Source organism: Populus alba, chromosome 19 (assembly GCF_005239225.2).
Source record: "Populus alba chromosome 19, ASM523922v2, whole genome shotgun sequence".
NCBI classification, from domain to species: Eukaryota; Viridiplantae; Streptophyta; class Magnoliopsida; order Malpighiales; family Salicaceae; genus Populus; species Populus alba.
In genome coordinates, this window is record NC_133302.1 from 6,381,179 (window position 1) to 6,401,624 (window position 20,446).

Below are 20,446 nucleotides of genomic sequence, written 5' to 3' on the forward strand. Positions count from 1 at the left end.
AGTAAACGGAAGGACCCATTCTTTCTTGGACACGCCCCAAAAAATGACTCTCCTTTCTTGAGCATACCCAAGGGAATGAGCAATTCTCTCCCTTGGGCTCCCCCAACTATTCCTGAGCAGGAAGCATCCTATTCGTTTTAGTTTTACAACTAGTTTCGTCGTCCAAGCTTTGTTATGGGTTCGGATTTGAGGTGTCAGCAACGTTCTTATGAGCATAATTTTTTTTTTTTTAAATCTGCGTATATGGTTATTATAAAGCATAATCTTGCAAAGTGTGAGTGCTTTTTTGCCTCTATGACATGGATATGGCTTAGAAATTATAGAGAATCTGTGAGTTCCAGTTGGGTATATATCTTGGTGTGCCTCTCATTAGTGATAAAGTTAAATGCTGTTTATTGCACGCTGCTTGGGAAATACAACACCATTTCACAGCAGTGGAGTTCCACAACCTTGAAACGAAACCATCATTACAGTGATGTAATTTTGTTTCCAGCCAAAAGCAACACTCAACATCATTTTTCAAAAGGGTTGAAGACTACAACTGACGCTGTGAAATGGAATAAGTTGACGAGTGGCCTCAAATATTCATAGAAAGAAATGGAATATTCCCCCGTATACCCACACCACAAATATTCCAGGCTGCAATCTTCATAGAAAGAAATACAAAAGCTTGAAAAACATCAGAGCACGTCAAGTTACTGAGAGGCCCTCCATTCCTCTCTTTCCCTATCAATCTGTTCTTGCAGATCATTTGTGTATGTCCCAAGTTCATGTTTGTTCCCAAGACTTAACTTAATTCCCCACTAGAATCATATTACTGATTTCCCCAGAATCCGCCAGTCTCTCTTCTGCTGCGTGATCATAATTGGAAAGGAGTCTGTGGTTAAATCTTTCAATAGCTGAGGTCATTGAGTCTTCTGAAGCAACATCAATTGACCCGTGAAGGCTTCCACCATTAACAAATCTTTTCATTTTTCTCCTTCCACGGCGAACAGTCATGGTTCGGCTCTGTTTCCCTTGTAACACCAACATTACTGCTGCTGAACTAATAGAAAGGCCTGGGCTGAATTGCTTAGTTGGAATATTTGGAAGGAAGCCCATCTGAGTTGAGTGGCCCAAATGTACAAGGTCCGTTCCACCCTATACAAACGGGGGAGATGTTGAACGTTGGGCTTGTAACGGTGAGTCCAGATTCACATTTATTAAGAACAGCCCTGCTTGAATGGACAGAAGTGATTCAGGGACAATAACGTCTTTGGGGACGTAGGCAGCTGAAGCTACAATAGAGTCAGCCGCAATTTCAGGGTTGAAATCTTGATTTCTTCCATCTAATTGAATCTTTACACATAATTCCAGATTTTTTTTTATTTCCTCTCAAATTTTTCTGTACTTCCTTTCTCATATTTTATTAACTTAAGTGAGCAAAAGAATGATTTAAAGATTTGGAGAATTTTTCTGCATCCAAAAATTTTAATGAATTGTTTTATCTTATAAGAAAAGCGCGTATTAAATATAAAATTATTCTTGTATAAAGGGGTCTTTTTTTTCTTTCTTAGAATAGCACTGCTGCATGCCACACGTCATCAGAGTTCTCCTAAACCATTTAAAATTATCGTAGGTGATCCAATCATTTATGAGTTAAATGGTTTTCTAGGAAAGTGGCTGGCTGGTCTTTGGAGGTAATTGGACGTTTTATGAGTGCTTATATAAAGAACTTTTAGACCGATGGATTCTCAATGCAATGCCCAATTGAGTCTGGAGATAACAGTGAATTAAGCTGAAAAGAGTCATGGTTTGGCTGTGTCTTGTGACTGGGGGCTTGCTCTGTTTCCTTCAATTCATTTTTTCCTCTTGTTCAAAAACTTAAATCTCTCTCGTTTTTTCCTCTATATTCAAGCGATTTTGCTTCAATTTCTAGTTCTATTTTCATCTTCAAAGTTTAAAAGGTATATATTGTGAATCAACTTAATGATTTTCTATTTTTCATTTTTTCTTTGATTTATTAACCATATATTTTCGTTTTTTTTTTTTTTGTTTTTTTTTGTTTGTATGTAGATAAAGTTTAAAAGTAGACACACTGTTAAGGTTAGAGGCATAGTTTTAAGACCCGGCCCGGTGGTCGACCCGGTCCAAGGCCCGGGTTCCGGGTTTTGACCGGGTCACCGGGTCTCGGCCGGGTCGCCGGGTCGGCTGAGTCAAAAAAAAAATTTAATTTTTTTTTTTAAAAATCAAAACGACGTCGTTTTAGCAAAAAAAAAAAACAAAAAAAAATAAAAGTCAACGGGTTTGGGGCTAGATGTTGACCGGGTTTTGCCGGGTCAACCGGGTCCCGGGTCGACCCACCGGGTCGACCGGGTCTGGCCGGGCCAATTCCCAAACGGGTTTTGGCCTTCACCCGGACCGGTCCCATGCCCGGGTCGGCCGGGTCCCGGGTCGACCCGCCGGGCCGGGCCGGGTTTTAAAACTATGGTTAGAGGTGTTCAAAATAACCGATTAACTGAGAAAACCAAAGAAAAATTAACCGAACAAACCGAACCAAAATAAAAAACCGATTAAACCGATTGTCAAAACCGTAAATTTTATCAGGTCCGGTTCGGTTTCGGTTTTGAACCAGAAACCGGCACAAACCGAACCGGACCCATAAAAGCCAAAAGTCACAAATCTTTGAGGTATAAATAGTTAAATTGTAACCTAACCCTAACAGTTAACATAACTTCACTGCCTCTCACAAAAAATCGCCGCCTTGCCAAGAAAAATTCCCAATCTTCCTCTCAATTAATTCTCAATTTTCCTTTCTCAGTTTCCCAATCTTCCTCTCTGGTGGGTTGTTGGATGAGCTTTCAATGAGAAGATCACATTTTTCAACGTCACATAATCATTCAAAGAAAATTGATGTACAGTGAGCATCCTTATCACTTCTTGTATCCTTTTCTTCTTATTATTTTTTCTCCCTTTTCATTCTTGGTTGTACCTTAGGCTTCGCTACTTTGAGTTCTTGGTCGAGACTTTTTCTTTCACTCCAGCAACTCGAGGCTCTCCTTTCTAAAGCTGCGAAAGGCGGCCCCTCAGAACAAAGCACCACCCTTATTTTTCCCCTTTAATGAAAGACCCTTGCCCTGCTTCCTATTCATTTGTGGGTCGAGACCCGAGGGCCTTTTTTTTCTCAATTTCAAGAATCTCTCAGCCGATCTTTCTTATGGTAAATATTCGTGATAATGGGTGAGATCGATGGGATTAATGGCAATGGAAACCGTGGAGGAGTTGTTTTGGTTATTAAAGATAATTATCCTTCATCCAGCTCTATCAAGGAAGTTTCAGTCTTGAACTTCTATGTGGCTTTTATGCAAAAGATGCTGTAAAATCTATATTTTTTCTATGCTTGTGTTTTCTTCTTGCCATATGAAAGATCCAGTTTCCTGGTTTGAAAAGATATATGATGGGATTAAGTTTCCTGGTTTTTTGCCAAAAAAACCGGATTTAACCGAACCGGACTGGTTCGGTTTGAACTGGTTTTCGGTCCGGTTCGGTTAATATTTCACAAAATTAATGTAATTCGGTTCGGTTGGTTTTTTAAGTCTAAACCGAACCGAACCGTGAATACCCCTAATTAAGGTAAGCTTTTTTCATTCCTATAGTCTATAGTTTTTTTTATTAATTTGTTGTCTATTTTATTGTTTTTATTGCAATAATGATTGATTGTTTTGTTGAATTTTAATTGTTATTGTTGAATTTGTGTTTAAATGTTAATTGAATATATAGGATTAAATTAAATTGTTTTATCTCAATTTTATTGCATAATAGAGTATTTGATTGTTTTGTTGAATTATAATTGTTATTGTTAAATTTATATAGATGTTAGTTGAATATATAGAAATAATTTTTTTTTCTATATTTTATTTTTTAAATTTGTGTAGATGCTTTAAACAAAATCAACTGCACATCCTAAGCACATGGTCATGGCTAATTCTTCTAGCAACGATGATGACATGTCATTAGGTGCTGACTAAGAAGATGCACTTGCGGCGACTCATAACACTGTCTCTTCCAGTGCGGTTCCACAACGTAAAAGTGATGTCCCTTCATAGTTGGGTCAATTCTCCTACAACTACGAGACACGTTGGAAGGATAACCTTTTAATGTAAATGTGTTTTGATTTAATTTTCTTTTTTACTTATAACGTAATTTGTGAACAACTAGTTAATATTTTATTAATTTTATTGATTTTCAGGTTCACAAATATTGAAGCCACTCAAATAATAACATTGGTGTTTAAATCATTGATATAGATTTCATTGTTTCAGTGGAATGAGGTTTTTAGACATCTTAATTGCTAACTTTACATCAATGCATGGTTTAAAAGATTTGAGGTTAGTGTTAATGTCAAATTTTAACTATTTTTTATGTTATATTCAAATTATTGATTTATTATAATAAAATATTTATACATAGAACAAATTCAAGTAGGATAGCGCAAATGACAATGTTGAGAGGAGTGTGTGGGAGAATCACGCTGCAACCAGGTAACATAAAAAACAATATGATCTTTTTTTTAAAAAAAATTATATATTAAAATCTAATTTGTTATTAACTCATATAAAATACTTTTCTATCATGTAGGTTTCATGACTTTTGGTGTGAAGTGCAGAAAAAAAGCAAAAATATACTCTAGAGATAATGCTCTATCAGGTTGGAATGATGTGTTAGTTTGGAGGGATTTCAAGCTACCATACATCCCGAATGCTATAGGCGCAATATATTCAACACATGACATTTGAACGTTCACACGATAGTTTGGTGTCGAGAATTGGAACCTTTAAATTCATGATTCGGTTACCATGCACATTGACGACTCCTTTTCGTTCGTTGCACATACGAAGCGGATGGTAAGATTAATTTTAATGTTATTTAGGATTAATTAATTTGTTATTTATAAATATATTTAACTTGCAATATTTTTTCTCTTACATGCTACATGTTAGAGAATAATATAAATCATATCTTGGAACCTCACCTAACAACTTAAGCTATTGGGTTGAGATGGTTCTTTGACATGGTATCAGAGCTTTAATGACTAAGCGGTCACGAGTTCGAATCTCACAATCCCTATTTATTTGATAAAAATTATGCACAAGGTAATGTGGACCTGTGCAAGTTTCAAGCCCAAAGGGCTTTTACTTGAGGGGGTGTGTTAGAGAATAATATAAATCATATCTTGGAACCTCATCTAAAAGCTTAAGCTATTGGGTTGAGATGGTTCTTTGACACTACATCTCTTGGACGTGAGCCGAACCCAATTGAGCTTTTTGTAGAGATGCGTGTGCGAAGTGAAAACCGCCAAAAAAAGGTGCAACATTTCATCAAAAACCACGCTCAACACTTTGTTGTATGTTTGTTCAACCATTTTCTTTCATAAGTTATTATTTTCTTGAATTGAATTTGATGATTTCTTTTTTAATTTTCAAGAGACATATACTAACTAGTTGAGAAAGAGATACAGAGACGATCATTAGAACCCCCTAGATTTTGATTTTGATTTGTGGATGGAGACAAGATTCTTTGGTGGACTCGATACAAATCAGGTGTATGTATACACTTTCTAACACTATGTTTGAGAACTTGAGGGTGGCCCATGGTATCTCAACCATTAGGAATAATTCCATCAGCATATTTCCAACAAGGAAAAAAAAAATTTACGTGCATTTTTCATCTATAAAACCATCAATTTTTAATTTATATATGCTGATTAGCACAACTACGGAGGCCATTGTGCCACGTCCTGAAAGCTTTTTGACTAGTTCTAGCACAAGATTGCTATGGTTCATGTTGTTTTTTCTGTGGATTTATTGTTTCGGCTAACCCCTTGGATAGCTGTCTTATAATATTTTCACCATCAAAACTCTTAAAATCACTTTTCTGTTTTAGTCTCTTACAAATCTCTACACAGATTTTTTTTTTTTAATTTCCTCTCAAATTTACTATACTTCCTTTCTCATATTTTATTAACTTAAATGAGTAAAAAGATGATTTAAAAGTTTGTAGAGTTTTCTCTACGTTCAAAAATTCTAATAAATTATTGTATCTTACAAGAAAAGCATATTAAATGCAAAATTATTCTTGTACGAAAGAGGCATTTTCTTTTTTAGAATAGCCCTGCTGGGTGCAACACCAGGTTTCTCCTAAACCTTCATAAATTCTTAATTTCAACCATTTAAAATTATCGCAGGAAACCCAATCCTTTATGAGTTAAATGGTTTTCTAGGAAAGTGCCTGGCTGGTTTTTGGAGGTGATCGGACGTTTTATGAGTGCTCGTCTAAAGAACTTCGAGACCGATGGATTCTCAATGCAATATTGTCCAATTGAGTGTGGAGATAACAGTGAATTAAGCTGAAAAGAAGAGAAGAAATATTATAGTAAGAGCAAAAATCTCAGGTCCTAACACGTACGCCTCTGTCGTTCAGCTATCTCCTTGTTCACCAAGTCGTTGCCCTTTAATGATTATCTCCTTGACCAGACATTGACAATGTGAAAATATACAATAATTAATTATTAGTGATGTCAATCCGCTTAGCTCATTGAGCTGACATGTACATTGGGCGACCGTACAATAATTAATATGTTCTTTAGGCGCTAATGAAGCTTTACCTTTAATTCAACAATGTATTAGTCACGATTTTTTAATGAATTTGATATTTATGATCCAGTCTCACTTGGCAAGGAGCCTGTGGTTAAATCTTTCAATAGCTGAGGTCATTGAGTCTTCTGAAGCAACATCAACTGACCCATGAAGGCTTGGAATATTTGGAAGGAAGCCCATCGGAGTTGAGTTGCCCAAATGTACAAGGTCCAGCCCACCTTTTACAAACGGGGGAGATGTCGAACGTTGGGCTTGTATCGGTGAGTCCAGATTCACATTTATTAAGAGCAACCCTGCTTGAATGGACAAAAGTGACTCAGGATAATAAGTTTTTGTTGTTTAAAAATATTTTTAAAATTTTTTAATTTTTTTAAGATAATATTTTTTTAATATTTTCAAATTATTTTGATATGTTGATGTCAAAAATTATTTTTAAAAAATATTATTTTAATACATTTTCGAATAAAAAATACTTTGAAAAGTAACTGCAACCACACTCCCAAACACTATCATAAATGTCTGTTTGGGAATGTGGTTGCGGTTTTATTTTAAAATGCTTTTATATAAAATTATATCAAAATAATTTTTTTTATTTTTTTTAAAGTTATTTTTGATATCAATACATCATGATCTAAAATCACTAAAAAAATATTAATTTAAGACAATGAAAAAAAATAAAAAATAAAAATTTAACTATTTAAAAAATATTTTTGAAATGCAAAAATAAATAAGGACACCGTAGGAGTAGTTGTTGAATGGCTGGAGACAACGTGGCAGTTGATGAGAATAAATATTAAAATAATTTTTTTTATTTTTAAAAAATTATTTTTGACATTAACATGTTAAAATAATTTTTAAAACATAAAAAAATAATTTGAAAAAAAATAAAAATTTAATATTTTTTTAAAATATTTTTAGGAAAAAAAAAAAAAAAACGGTGCCAATCTCTTTTGACATAAGTTTCATACATAGTTCTATGATAACAGCGAGTTCATTCAGGGAGGCACCTCCAGAGATAATTGATGTGCTGGTGGAAAAGAGAGGATTATGTTCAGCGGGCAGCCAAAGCAATCTTGTCATTTTTTTTTTAGCATTTATTTGAGATTATGTAATAATTATTTTTTAAAGTAATTTTTATTTTGATATGTTAAAATAATATTTTTTTTATTTTTTAAAAATAATTTTTAATATCAACACATAAAATAATTTAAAAATAAAAAAACATTAATTAATTTTTTTTAAATATTTTAAAATGAAAAAAAAAAAAGTTTTGGTGAGACGAAATCAATTAGATGGAAGAAATCAAGATTTAAACCCTGAAATTGCGGCTGACTCTATTCTAGCTTCACCTGCATAGCTGTATCCCTCTAACGTGGCAACCCTGTTGATAACAAAAGCACCTAATACAAAAGCACCAACTATGGAGACCATTTTTGTTCAGCTTATCTCACTGCTCAGCAAGTCGTTGCCCTTGCGGCCAGCAATACAATAATTAATTATTGGTGATGTCAATCCGCTTAGCTCATTGAGCTGACGTGTACATTGGATGACCGTACAGTAATTAATATGTTATTTAGGTATTAATTAAACAATTAATGTATTAATTATTTTTCTTTGATGTCGGTGTGAAAGCAGCTCAATTTAATCTGATGACGTTTGACAATGGCAACCTAAGTTTCCATCATGTTCTAAGCATATTCAAGAAAAACATTAAGAAGAAAAAAAAAAGACAATACTTTTGTTGCTAAGCTACAGTACGAAGCCACAGTAGTGCTATAAAAGGGGAGAGAAGCAGATGCTCAAGTTGTAGTGAAGCAGAAATAGTCACAGACTAAATAGTTTTATTTCAGTTTTCACAAGATGGGTGAGCACTTCATTAACCCTATAACTAGAGTTGTAATCATAGAGATTAGACTCTGTAATAATCAAAGCTAATTTTTTTCTTGTTGTTCTTAGGGAATGGAAGTTCGAGTGGATCAGGTCTTGATGATCAAGGCTTTGAAACAATCCTCAGCATTGACGGGGGAGGAGTGCGAGGAATCGTTCCTAGCGTAGTCCTTACTGCTCTAGAAGCCAAGCTTCAGGTTCTTGAATCCATCAAAAACTTTAGTGTTACCCTCTTGCTACTTTTAATAACATCGATCAGAGAAGCCTTATACTAATTGCTATTTTTGTTGTATGTATGTATAGAAGTTGGATGTGGATAACAAGGATGCGAGGATTGCAGATTATTTTGACTTTGTTGCTGGGACAAGCACAGGAGGTCTTATGACTGCCATGCTCACTACTCCGAATGCTGAAGAACGACCAGCTTATGCAGCAAAAGACATTGTCAAGTTTTATCTGGACAAGAGTCAACTCATATTTCCTCAAACCACCGTACAAGATGAAGACGATGAACTTTTCGATGATGAAGCTGCGATCAAATCTGTCCTGGATGAAGCAAGAAACCAGATCCAGCAATATAATAATGAAATGAGGTGAATTAAATCAAAGGGTCGGGATTGTGCACTTAATTTTTTATTTAAACAATATATATCGTGACAAAATACTAACATAATTTTTTTTTCAGAGAAAAAAGTTTGAATTCTGCATAATTAAATCGATGTGATTCTCTTAAACAGGAATATATTTGTAGATCCTATCATTTCTGCATTAGAGTTTCTTTTAAAGTGGGGATTGCTTCCTAGCTTTATCCGTAAGAAACTTCGGGGTCTACTTTCTCCAAGGTATGATGGCGTCAAACTACATGAGATAATTAAGGAGGAAGTGGGACAGAAACTTCTCAGTGATGCTCTGACTAACGTGATAATCCCCACTTTCGACATCAAGCATTTTAAGCCAGTCATATTCTCCAGCTTAAAGGTCATTGATTCTTCTTAATTATCTAATAAACACATACCAATATTCCGGAAGGTGCTACACACACACACACACACACACACATATAGTGATCTCATGCATCTTCTATATATTGTGAATAAAATTGCAGGCAAAACGTGAGAAATCAACGGATGGAATAGCAGACGTTTGTATTGGCACGTCTGCAGCGCCATATTACTTCCCTCCATATTATTTTAAAACAAATGTTGATTTCAACTTAGCTGATGGCGGTCTTGCAGCCAACAATCCTGTAAGTTAAGGGTTGCTATATGTCGCTATACAGGTGTTGTTAACGTTGCTAAGTGGATCTAAAACTCTCTGGAACACTTGGGTTGAGTTTTGTGTACTTGCTTAACTGTCAGAATGCTTTCTTTCAATTAATGTTATAAATTTTATCAGTCATTGCTAGCCGTGTGTGAGGTGATGAAAGAACAAAAGATGGATGGTCGTAAGCTTCTTATTCTTTCACTTGGAACTGGAGCAGCTGACCAGAGTGACAGGTATGTGGTTGGAGATCCCAGCAAATGGGGCCTCTTAAGATGGCTTTGGTATAGGGAGAACAACGGCAGCCCATTGATTGATATCTTGACAACTGCACCAGATGAGATGATTTCGACGTATATATCCACAATCTTTCAATATTGTGGTTGGGAAGACAACTATTATCGGCTTCAGGTATTAGTGACTCACATTTTAAATATTTTCCAACTATATATATATATATATATAGCTGTGTAGAAATTAAGGAAAACATTTCCAAAGATTTACCTCAGTACTTATTTAAAATGGAGAGTTTCAGTCACAGTCTTTATCATGCACTTGTATTTCATGCTCAAATGATGTGCTGCAATTTGATAATTAACACTATTTTCAGGCTGAGATGAAACTCTCTGAGGCCAAGATGGACGATGCAAGCATAGAAAATCTGAACAATCTCGTGAAGATCGGTGAAGATCTTGCAGCGAAGCACGATGCCGAACTTGAAGCGTAAGAACTTGATTAAATGATAATTTTTTATAATATTTATTTTTTCTTCGGACACCCAAATCAATAGGATTGATCATTATGTGGGTCTAATTTTGCAATCTTTGCATTGATTTTGTGCAGCCTTGCGCAAAAATTGATTGAGAACCGGAAAGCTCGCAATATGGCAAGCATGGCTGTTTGATGATTTGTCAAGTACACAAATGTTTCTCCTTTGAAGAAACTATGATATATATCTACTCATTTTTTATAGCATATGTTTTGATGATTTGTAAAATAATTGGAGGCCTGCAATAACGTTAGTGCTGGGGTCAACATGATGATGTCGAGGGCGTCGTTGCAAGACATTAAAGAACTCTAAAAGGCGTGGGGAAAGTACTGTAGCTTCCCCACGCCTTTTAATTATACTTATATATAATAATAATAATAATAATAATTATATATAATTATTATTATTATTATATTATAATATATGTTATTTTTTGTTTTCATTTTTTTTCCTGTATTTGTTTTGTTTTTTTATGCCTTTATGGGTTTTTTTTTGCTTCTTTCTTAAATTTTTTTCCTTTTAATTTTTTTTTTAATTTAGTTTGTTAATTGATCTCGAGTTTGACGGGTTAACCTGGTTTGACAAGTTAACTGGATATTTTATTTTATTTTTTTTCCTTTTTAATTAATGTTTTTCATTTAGTTTAGTTTGTTAATGTTAAATTTCTTTCTATTTAATTATCATACTTTCATGACACGTATTCCAAGCTTGACAAGTTAACCCAGTTAATTATGGGTTAACCCGTCAATTTTTTTTTTCTATTTAGTTATTAAACTTTTATGACGCGAAACTAATGTTTGACGGGTTATCCTGGTTTGAAAGGTTAATAAGAACTCTAAAACGTGTAGCTTTTTCACTGTAGCTAAAGCTTTTTCTTTTTTTTTTTCTTCTATGGCATTTTTTTTTTGGTTTTTTTTTTCTATAGCAGTTTTTCCTTTTTTTTTTTTATTTTGCTTTTTTTTTTAATTTTTTTTTCACTATAGCAGCTTTTTTTTCTTTTTTTTCATATATTTTTTTAACGCGTGGGTTTTTCACTGTAGCAGCTTTTTTTTTCCTCGCTTTTGTTTCTTCTGTTTTTTACATATAATGTATAACTATGCACACAGTAAAACACTTGACTTTTTTTTTTTCATTTTTGTTTTCCTTTTTTTTTCCCGTTTTGCCCATGGGTTTTTTTTTTTGCTTTTTTCTTTGTGCTTTTTTTTTTCTTTTCATGAATGTTTTTTGTTTAATTTAGTTTGTTAATGTGAAAAAAAAATTTTTAATTTAGTTATCATACTTTTATTACATGGATCTTGATTTTTTTTATATATTAAGCTGGTTGAGAACTTAGTTTTGTAGTTTTTTTTTTTTTTAAAAAAAAAAACACTATGGATTATTATAGTGTTTCCCTTATATGATTTTTGTTTGACTGCAGTGTTTCCCCCACATGTTTATTTTTTAAATTATCTTTTGTTAAATTTATTTTTTTAATATTGAGTTGGTTGAGAATTTAGCTTTAGCTTTAAACTTTCCCCACGTTTTTTCATTATAATTATTATTATATTGTATTATATTATATGACTTTTTTTTCTTTTTAATTTTTTTAATGAATTTTTTTGTTTGATTTAATTTGTTAATGTTAATTTTTTTTATTTAGTTATCATATTTTCATGATACGAATCTCGGGTTTGATGGATTAACCTGATTTAACGAGTTATTTTTTTCATTTGGTTTAGTTTGTTAAAGTTAATTTTCTTTCTATTTAATTATCAGAATTTCATGACACGTATCCTAGGCTTGATGGGTTAACTTGGTTTGATGGGTTAACCCGGTTAATTCTAGGTAAACCCGTCATTTTTTTTTTTTCTATTTAGTTATCAAACTTTCATAATGCAAGTCCTAGGTTTTGCGAGGTAACTTGGTTTAAAGGGTTAACCCAATTAATTCAATTTCTTTTTCTTTTTCTTCATTAGTTTTTTCCTTTCTGTTGATTTTTTTCTTTGTTTTTTTAATTAATCTATTTAATTATCACACTTTTATGACACGACCTTATAGCCAGATCCACATCCAATATTCTTAGGTCCGGTGTTACAGTCAGGCTCACTTAAACTTGGGTCATGCAAGTTTAATTTTATTATTAATATTATAAATATTACTCTTAGGTCAGGCGTTGCAGCCAAACCCAAGATTCTTGAGTACGTATAACTTTGCAGAAAAACCCAAGATTTTTAAATTTTTATTTTTTTATATAAAAAAAATTACCCGTGGCATCGCGCGGGTATCAAAGCTAGTAAGACATATATTGTGTGTTTCTTCTTTTGTGAGTTTGTGTGGAGCGATGAGTTTCGTGTTCCAGTTGTGTCAAAGTTCGAGTTTCATGATTCTTTTAATTAAATCTTTGAGATTTTAAAATTAATCTTGATAAGCCCTTGAGATTTTAAATTCTGATGTCTGTTAGCTACTAGGTAGATAGAAACAAAATAATAGCGTTCAAAAGCACCCGTACAGGCAATTAGAACACATGCATCTGTAAACTCTAACTCTAATCCCTTTGCATATATTATCTTACCTTTCTTTAAAAAAGAAAAATCTTCTCCAAAACATTGTATATCCTCCCCTCCAAGAAGTTTTGGCTAGAGACCTATTTTTATCTATGTTTCAAAAAGGAAATTTTGTTTTTCTTCATGACAAAAGATGATGCGGATCTCCATAATTGGGCAAGTAGATCATCAATAACCATACAAAAGCTTTTGTTATCAAGACTTTCTTTTTTTTCTTTTCTTTTTTAATTAATGTGAGTGTTTGGGTAATTAGCTTGTACGCACTGCAATTAATTCCACGGGCCCTGAAGTTAATGACCATATAAGTCTATAGTGGCTCTAAGGTTTGTGGGACTTGAACTGGTAACCCTAGAGAATAAATCTGAAGTCTGATCAATTAAGCTACACCCCTCAAGATTGTTATGAAGACTTTCTTGATTATATGAGAAAAAGGAATTTGAAATCTAAACATTATTAATGTGATTATCTTCTCAAATGATGGAACAATTTAGATGCCAAGCAAGGGAGATGTGTGTGACTTAATTATTTAATTGTAGCAATGATAGCAAAAACTTTTAAGTAACTAGATCTAGAGATCTAGAATAAACATATTTTAAAAGACATGTTCTGTTATTCAATGACAATTCAAAAATTGTCTTCACATGGCAATTGTAAGAAAGATTCATGATTTTGGGTCGAAGTACTAATTCAAATATCGAACATATATGATCGTGGTTTAAACATTGAATTCTTCTAGATATTTGTAATATAGTCCACTAGTGCAAAAATTGTATTATCAATATTAATTATGAATTATGTAATATCTATAGAGAGCAGGTTTCTTGTTCCTTTTTGTGATTCTCATTTTTTTAAATTGTCCTAACTAGGCTTTCATTCTTCTTCTTCTTTTCCTGTTAAAAAATAATTCTCAAGGGCAATTTATTTTAATTTCTTATGGGTAAATAGTTTTTTAAGATTTGAGTTTGAGGACGTTTGGTAACGAGGTTACGTTTGTATTTTAAATAAAACGCAGATGCAACTCATTTGGTGAAGGAAAAAAACAATTTATTATTCATGGGTTCCATAGCATTTTTGTGTCCAAAACGCAAGGGAAAGAAAAGTTAGCAAGTGCTCCTTCCTGCGCACTGTTCCTGCTCATTAATTAGCATGAACAATGTAGCATGCTGCACTGTTCATGCTAATTAATTAGCATGATTCACGTGAATAGTGTAGCTAGCTCCACTGTTCTGGTGAGACCGGTTCCGGTTCAAAGGTCAAAATGCATTGAACAAGGTCCGACCCAGTAAAATAAAAAATAAAAATTATTTTTTTATTTTTTTATTGTGTTTTATTTGAAAAACTAGTGTTTAAACATTATTCAATGACACTATATAAATTAGACAGAGATCGCATGATGACGTAGCAATTGCAGAATTTGATTGCAATCCCAATTTTATTCTTGATTATATTTTACCTGATGTTGTTGCACGCTTAAGAAACCAAAAAAAATATAGTCCTTATCGGATGTATTTCATACGTGATGAAATTGTAAATAGTTTAATGAAACAATAAAAAATATTTTTATATAAAGTATTATTTATTTAATGATGTAATAACAATAGTTAAATCTACAATATTTAAATTAAAAAACCATCAATATTAATATATTTTTAAAATTATTTTATAACCTCAATTTCAAAAGCATTATTAACCAACACATATTAAAACTACTTTTTGCTTAATCTTAATTTTAACCACAATTTTAATCAAACATATATTTTTTTACCAACCTCAACTAAAAGTAATTTTTATAAAAATAATTTTTTTCAAATCACAACCATAACAACAACCACAATATCAAACACACTCAAGTATTCTATGAGAAAGTAGTGGGATAGTTTCTAAAATCTCATCCAGTAAGTAAAGAAATATAAAAAAAATAAGTACAATCAATCATATAAAAACATACATGGAATTTACGTGGTTCAACACCTTATAATCTTCTATTTTTTTTTTTTTATAGTGAATATCTATAAATAGAAGATTACAAAGTGTCGCATAAAATTATTCTCTTAACTAAAATTCAAAAGTAACCCAACACTTTTTTTTTGTCCTCCCTCTAGCCAACAAAATATAAAGAATGGAAGCACATACAAAGAAGTCTTACCTTGAACTATGATAATTTTAGACTTTGATATGGACTAAGTATATAGCTATTTATTTTGTCACTTGAACCTATAATTTAAGACAAACCTAATAAATCTCAATTTGTCTTAAATTGAGAAAACTTTTGAAACTTGAATTCCTCTTTAATCACCTCCACCAAGCACCTCTCAAGTACTACACAAACCAATTAAGTTTAAACAATTATTGAACTTCATTGTAGAGATAGACTTCATTAACATATTCGATTGATATCTAGATTGAAGTGATATCTCACATCAATATGTATGGTCTTTTCATGGTATATTCGATTCTTGATCAAATGAATAGAGCTCTAACTATTACTATGCATAACAATCAACTTATGTAACAAATAGCAATTACCAACCAAACCTTCCAGCTATAAATCTTCTTTAATTACCTCTTTCAATGTTTATATATTTACCCTCTATTTTAAACAAGGTAATAGTGGATTGCAGAATTTCTTTTCAACTAATAACACACCTTAAAAGAATTAAAGCATAACTTGTTGGTGACCTCTTGTCCAATTCACAACGTAATTTGAATTTATAAAATTCTCAACATTACTTCTAGTGCTATAATCGTTGTCATCTACCAAAACAACTTATGTAATACATCAAAGATAACAAAAGTATCAATTCAATGGCCTAATAATGAAGTTTACCAAGATTTTTCACAAGCATATTGGCCATATTAATTTTATGTGAAATGTCCAGATAAGTGCAGATTATATCTTCATATATAATGCTTCCAATTATATTAGCATATGAAACACCTGACATGTGCTTCTTCTCCATCTCAATTTTTGGTGGTAAAGTTAAAGATAACCTAAAATGGAATGCAAGAACAATATTCTTTAACTTGCGGTCTTGAATATCAAATATTTAAGTATCTTCTCAAGATATTTTCTTTGTAACGAATATATAACTTGCTAAAACTTCCATCTCTATGTAACTTCACATCCAAAATCTTCTTGGTTGCGTCTAAATCTTTCATTTCAAAATTATCACTCAATTGATTTTTAAAATCGTTGATCAAAACACATGTTCTTGGAGATAATCAATATATCATCAATATATATACATAATATATATATCATCAATAAATACACAAATGAACCATTAAAAGCTTTCTAAAATATATACAACTATTATAAATTATGAAACATACATAATAAATACATATTATTAATAAAATTCAATGTTAATTAAACACCATTTTTTCTAACAAAAGGATATATACATAATATATATATTCAATTTCTAGTGACCATTTATAAATCATAGATTATGGCAGCACAAGTTCAGTTAAATGAACGGGATAAGTGAAGTAGACAAGCATCCACAAATGAATAAAAACTCAAGCCGACAACCTGCACCATTTCACATTGCAGTATTCTTCAATCATTGTAAGAGTTACTAAGTGGCCATTTCACATTGCATTATTCTTCCATTATTGAATCTCGATTTTTTTAAAAAAATAATCCTAATTCTTAAATTTAATTTAATGTTTGGTTGAGGGAACTCTAATGGGTAATATAAAAACCATACGTAAATAGAAAATTCGTACTTAAATAGAATAAGACTTAATTTAATTCTTATACTTTTTAATATAGATCTCTTTATTTAATAAATTTTATTCAATTCTAAAAAACATAATTTACTCTAATTCCTTCTTTTATTTTTTAATTGTTTCTTATTATTAAATTATATAAATAATTTATTGTTTATTTGAGCAATTGATGTTTCTATATACATTTGATGAAAATTAAACTTTTAATACAATTATATTTTTATAAAGTATTTTTAAAAATTGAAATATTTATATGTGTGTGATAAAAAAATATTAAAAAAATAATAAATTAAATTAAAATAAAATATATTGTTTATAATCAAGCCCAATCACTACTAGGATTGGAATCAAGCCTAGAACCTCGGCTGAAATATTAGTTTTTGGCTTTATTTTCTTAAAAGAAGAAGAAGAAGAAGAAGAAGAAGAAGACTTAAGATTATTTTATTGGCACTATCTTTTAAAAACGTTTTTGAAAAAAATTAAAATTTTTTATTTTAAATTAATATGTTTTTGATGTTTTTAAATCATTTTAATGTACTAATTTCAAAAATGATTTTTAAAAAATAAAAAAATATTATTGATATACTTTTCGTATTTTAAAAAGTAACCGCAATCACACTCCCAAACACAAATATAAACATAAATTTAACATTTAAAAATCACTTTTAAACAACTTATCAATACATAAATTCATTTTTAAACTTTTTAGATCTAGAATTTCAAATCTATATCTCTCAAATCCGACTATACAATTATTGGAATAAAGTTTTCAAAGATAAATTTTAGTTTTCATTATTTTATTTAAGAGTTTGAATTTCAAAATAGTAGATTGATTTTTTTTGTCCCATGTAAAAAAAATGGGCTTTTAAATTAAACTTCTAGGCTATTTCGTCCAACATGCATCAAGGCTTCCTTCCATCTTTAAGCCCATTCTTGTGAAGGGCAGTAATGAAAATAGTCAAACTATAAAGGGGTAAAATTGAACAAATAAAAAAGTTCCTTGTAAAACCCTAAACCCACAACACCTCCGCCTATATAAACCACAGCTAAAATCCTTCTCCTCCATCTCTTCACCAAGCCCCTGCAACTCCAATCTCACGTGTCAAGGTGCGCGCTTTCTCTACACTACTTTCAACCTCTCTCTTTCTTGTCTCACAGTTTGCACTGCATTTTCATTCTCTTTTGTATTAATTTTGAACTAATTGATGTAAATCTCTGCGTGTTTTGAGTGTTGAAAGAGCACATATCGAAGGCTTGCAGGTGGTTTATTTCAAAAAATCTGTGAGCTCAAAGCTTGTGCAATATAATAAATCACCCATTAAAAAAAACCCTTTTGACAATATACTTGTTTGCTTGAGGATTTTTTGTGGGGTGATGCACATTTTTTTTATTCATTTGCTATTATTTTTTTGAAAGTTATGTTTTTGTATGGATTTGGGTCATCTTTTTTATAAGAAATGAATGTTTCTGGATCTGGGTTTTTGCCTGTCTTTATGTTTGTTGGCTTTATCTCTTTGGAATTTTTTTTTTTTGGGTTCTGTAAAGCCAATTTGCAGAGCAAGGGTGTCGAAAATGGCACAACTTGCATTGAAGGTTGGCGATACTAATAGCAATTCTCCGTGCCTATCAAATCTTGATTTCATTTTGATTATGGCCTCGAACAAGTTGCTATATTGGTTATTCTTTTCTTTGTTCTTTTTTATTCTGTTTTGATGTTATAGTTGGTGTGGGAATCTAGTGTATGAAAATAGGCATTTAGGTATTGTTGCTAGTTTAGGCACTGAAATTCCTTTGTTCTTTTGATGTTTTAATAGGGTTTGAATTGTGTGATTGAAGATGTCGAATCCGAAGGTTTTCTTTGACATTCTAATTGGCAAGATGAAAGCAGGGAGGATTGTGATGGAACTATTTGCTGATGCTACTCCGAAAACTGCTGAAAATTTCCGTGCTCTATTGCACCGGGGAGAAAGGGATTGGAAATGCCGGGAAACCATTACACTACAAGGGTTCGACTTTCCATCGCATAATCCCAAACTTCATGTGTCAAGGTGGGGATTTTACTAGGGGTAATGGAACTGGAGGAGAATCAATCTATGGAGCAAAGTTTGCAGATGAGAACTTTAAGCTGAAGCATACAGGGCCTGGTGTTTTATCAATGGCAAATTCTGGACCGAACACTAATGGTTCCCAATTCTTCATTTGCACTGAGAAGACCTCATGGCTTGATGGGAAACATGTTGTTTTTGGGAAAGTTGTAGATGGCTATGGCGTTGTTCAGGAAATGGAGAAGGTAGGGTCCAATAGTGGGACGACAAAAGAAACTGTTATTGTTGAAGATTGTGGTCAAATAATAGAGAACTGAAGTGCATGATCAAGATAATGTCTTAGATGTATTTCAGATAATTAAGTGTTGCAAGCTTTATCTTTTGCAACCATGTAGTTTTTCATTTGAACTTGTAAAGCAATGCTCATCTTGTCATTTGCAACCTTAATCCCTGTTGTGTATATAAGAGCTCCGTTGTTGGGAAATATTAAATTCTTGCTTAAACAATTTTGACACAAACAGAAGGGATACAAAAATTTGACTTATTTGAATAAAACTTCGCAATCAAATATTAGGGATTGCAAATGCATTCAATCAACCACATTCAAATATCTTGTTATCCAAAACCTGGGATGTACGTAGAAGTAAACTTGCAAGAAAAAACCTCACCCAATTGTTGATGGCAAAAATCACAAAGATGGCTGCCTCAAGAAGATACTGTCGTCTTTCTGCCTCTATAATTTCTTTAGCCTAGGTGTGTATATATAAATGTTCAAAGCTAGGTTACACAAGTTCATATCCTGCTAAGAAAAAAGTGTCAAGCCGAAGTTCAAATCTTATTCTATTTCTTGGATGAGAGGCAATGTATTGTAACTCTATTTACTTAATTAAATCAACCAATCAATTCAAGCCACCTCATTATTCAATTCAAACCATAAATTCCACCAGTGTCTGGATACCATGGTTTGGAGCTTGCAGGCAATGTTTGTTTTGTTGCCGATTAATGTTCTATGACCTGTTTTAGTGTTTGCAAAGTTGTTCATGGGCAATATGCATAGAAAAGATTCTACTCAAGCTGCGTTGAACTGGATGACTGTTTTGAAGAGATTTTAGGTTCATTTTTCTCTTTAAGTTTAGCTAGAGAAGTTTGTAAGCCCCAAAACACCATATAATAAGATCAAACAAGTCTAATTATATTTAGGTAAGTTTAGAGCTATTCATAGGTTCATCATTTACTTGAACAATCCAAATATTCATTACAAGCTTCTTCTTGTAGATTACTAATGGCGACAATCTGCTAATTGTTGCACAAAATGGAAGCTCGGAGGCTTTAATTTTATTTCTTACTACCTTTTTCTTGGTTTCTTGGTGAAGCAGAGAATCTACATGTCGAACTTTTATGAATGCTACTGCTCTTGTTTCTTCCTTTTCTCTTTTCTTGGTACAATAGAGAATCCACTGGTCAACTTGAGACATAACTGCTCAATCCTACCCCTCTATCACAATTCAAGAGAGCTTTCGTTCCTTATGGTATTCGTTTGATATGGGTTATTATACTCCATAGTACACTACT

The 20,446-nt window shown here is 32.2% G+C and overlaps 1 protein-coding gene, 1 non-coding gene and 1 pseudogene across 2 annotated transcripts; all 3 read left to right on the forward strand.

The window, feature by feature from the left end:
• The first annotated feature begins 8,495 nt into the window (after positions 1-8,495).
• On the forward strand, positions 8,496-10,686 carry LOC118035573 (patatin-like protein 2). Its single transcript, XM_035041172.2, has 8 exons — positions 8,496-8,499; positions 8,592-8,719; positions 8,826-9,115; positions 9,260-9,500; positions 9,628-9,768; positions 9,918-10,193; positions 10,393-10,505; positions 10,626-10,686. Exons 1-8 carry the CDS (start codon positions 8,496-8,498, stop codon positions 10,684-10,686), a joined length of 1,254 nt encoding a protein of 417 aa, XP_034897063.1.
• A 7,142-nt stretch (positions 10,687-17,828) lies between these two features.
• On the forward strand, positions 17,829-19,321 carry LOC118035579 (peptidyl-prolyl cis-trans isomerase CYP19-3-like; annotated as a pseudogene).
• Positions 18,385-18,504, forward strand: LOC118035588 (small nucleolar RNA snoR86). The gene has a single exon (XR_004685198.1). It is a non-coding gene; the product is annotated as a small nucleolar RNA snoR86 (small nucleolar RNA).
• Positions 19,322-20,446: the final 1,125 nt, after the last annotated feature.

Bases quoted from the DNA above. Each gene is read 5' to 3' on its own strand.
- LOC118035573 (XM_035041172.2), top strand. The intron at 9,116-9,259 runs GTGAATTAAATC...TCTCTTAAACAG, and splicing joins CAATATAATAATGAAATGAG to GAATATATTTGTAGATCCTA. The intron at 9,769-9,917 runs GTAAGTTAAGGG...AAATTTTATCAG, and splicing joins GTCTTGCAGCCAACAATCCT to TCATTGCTAGCCGTGTGTGA.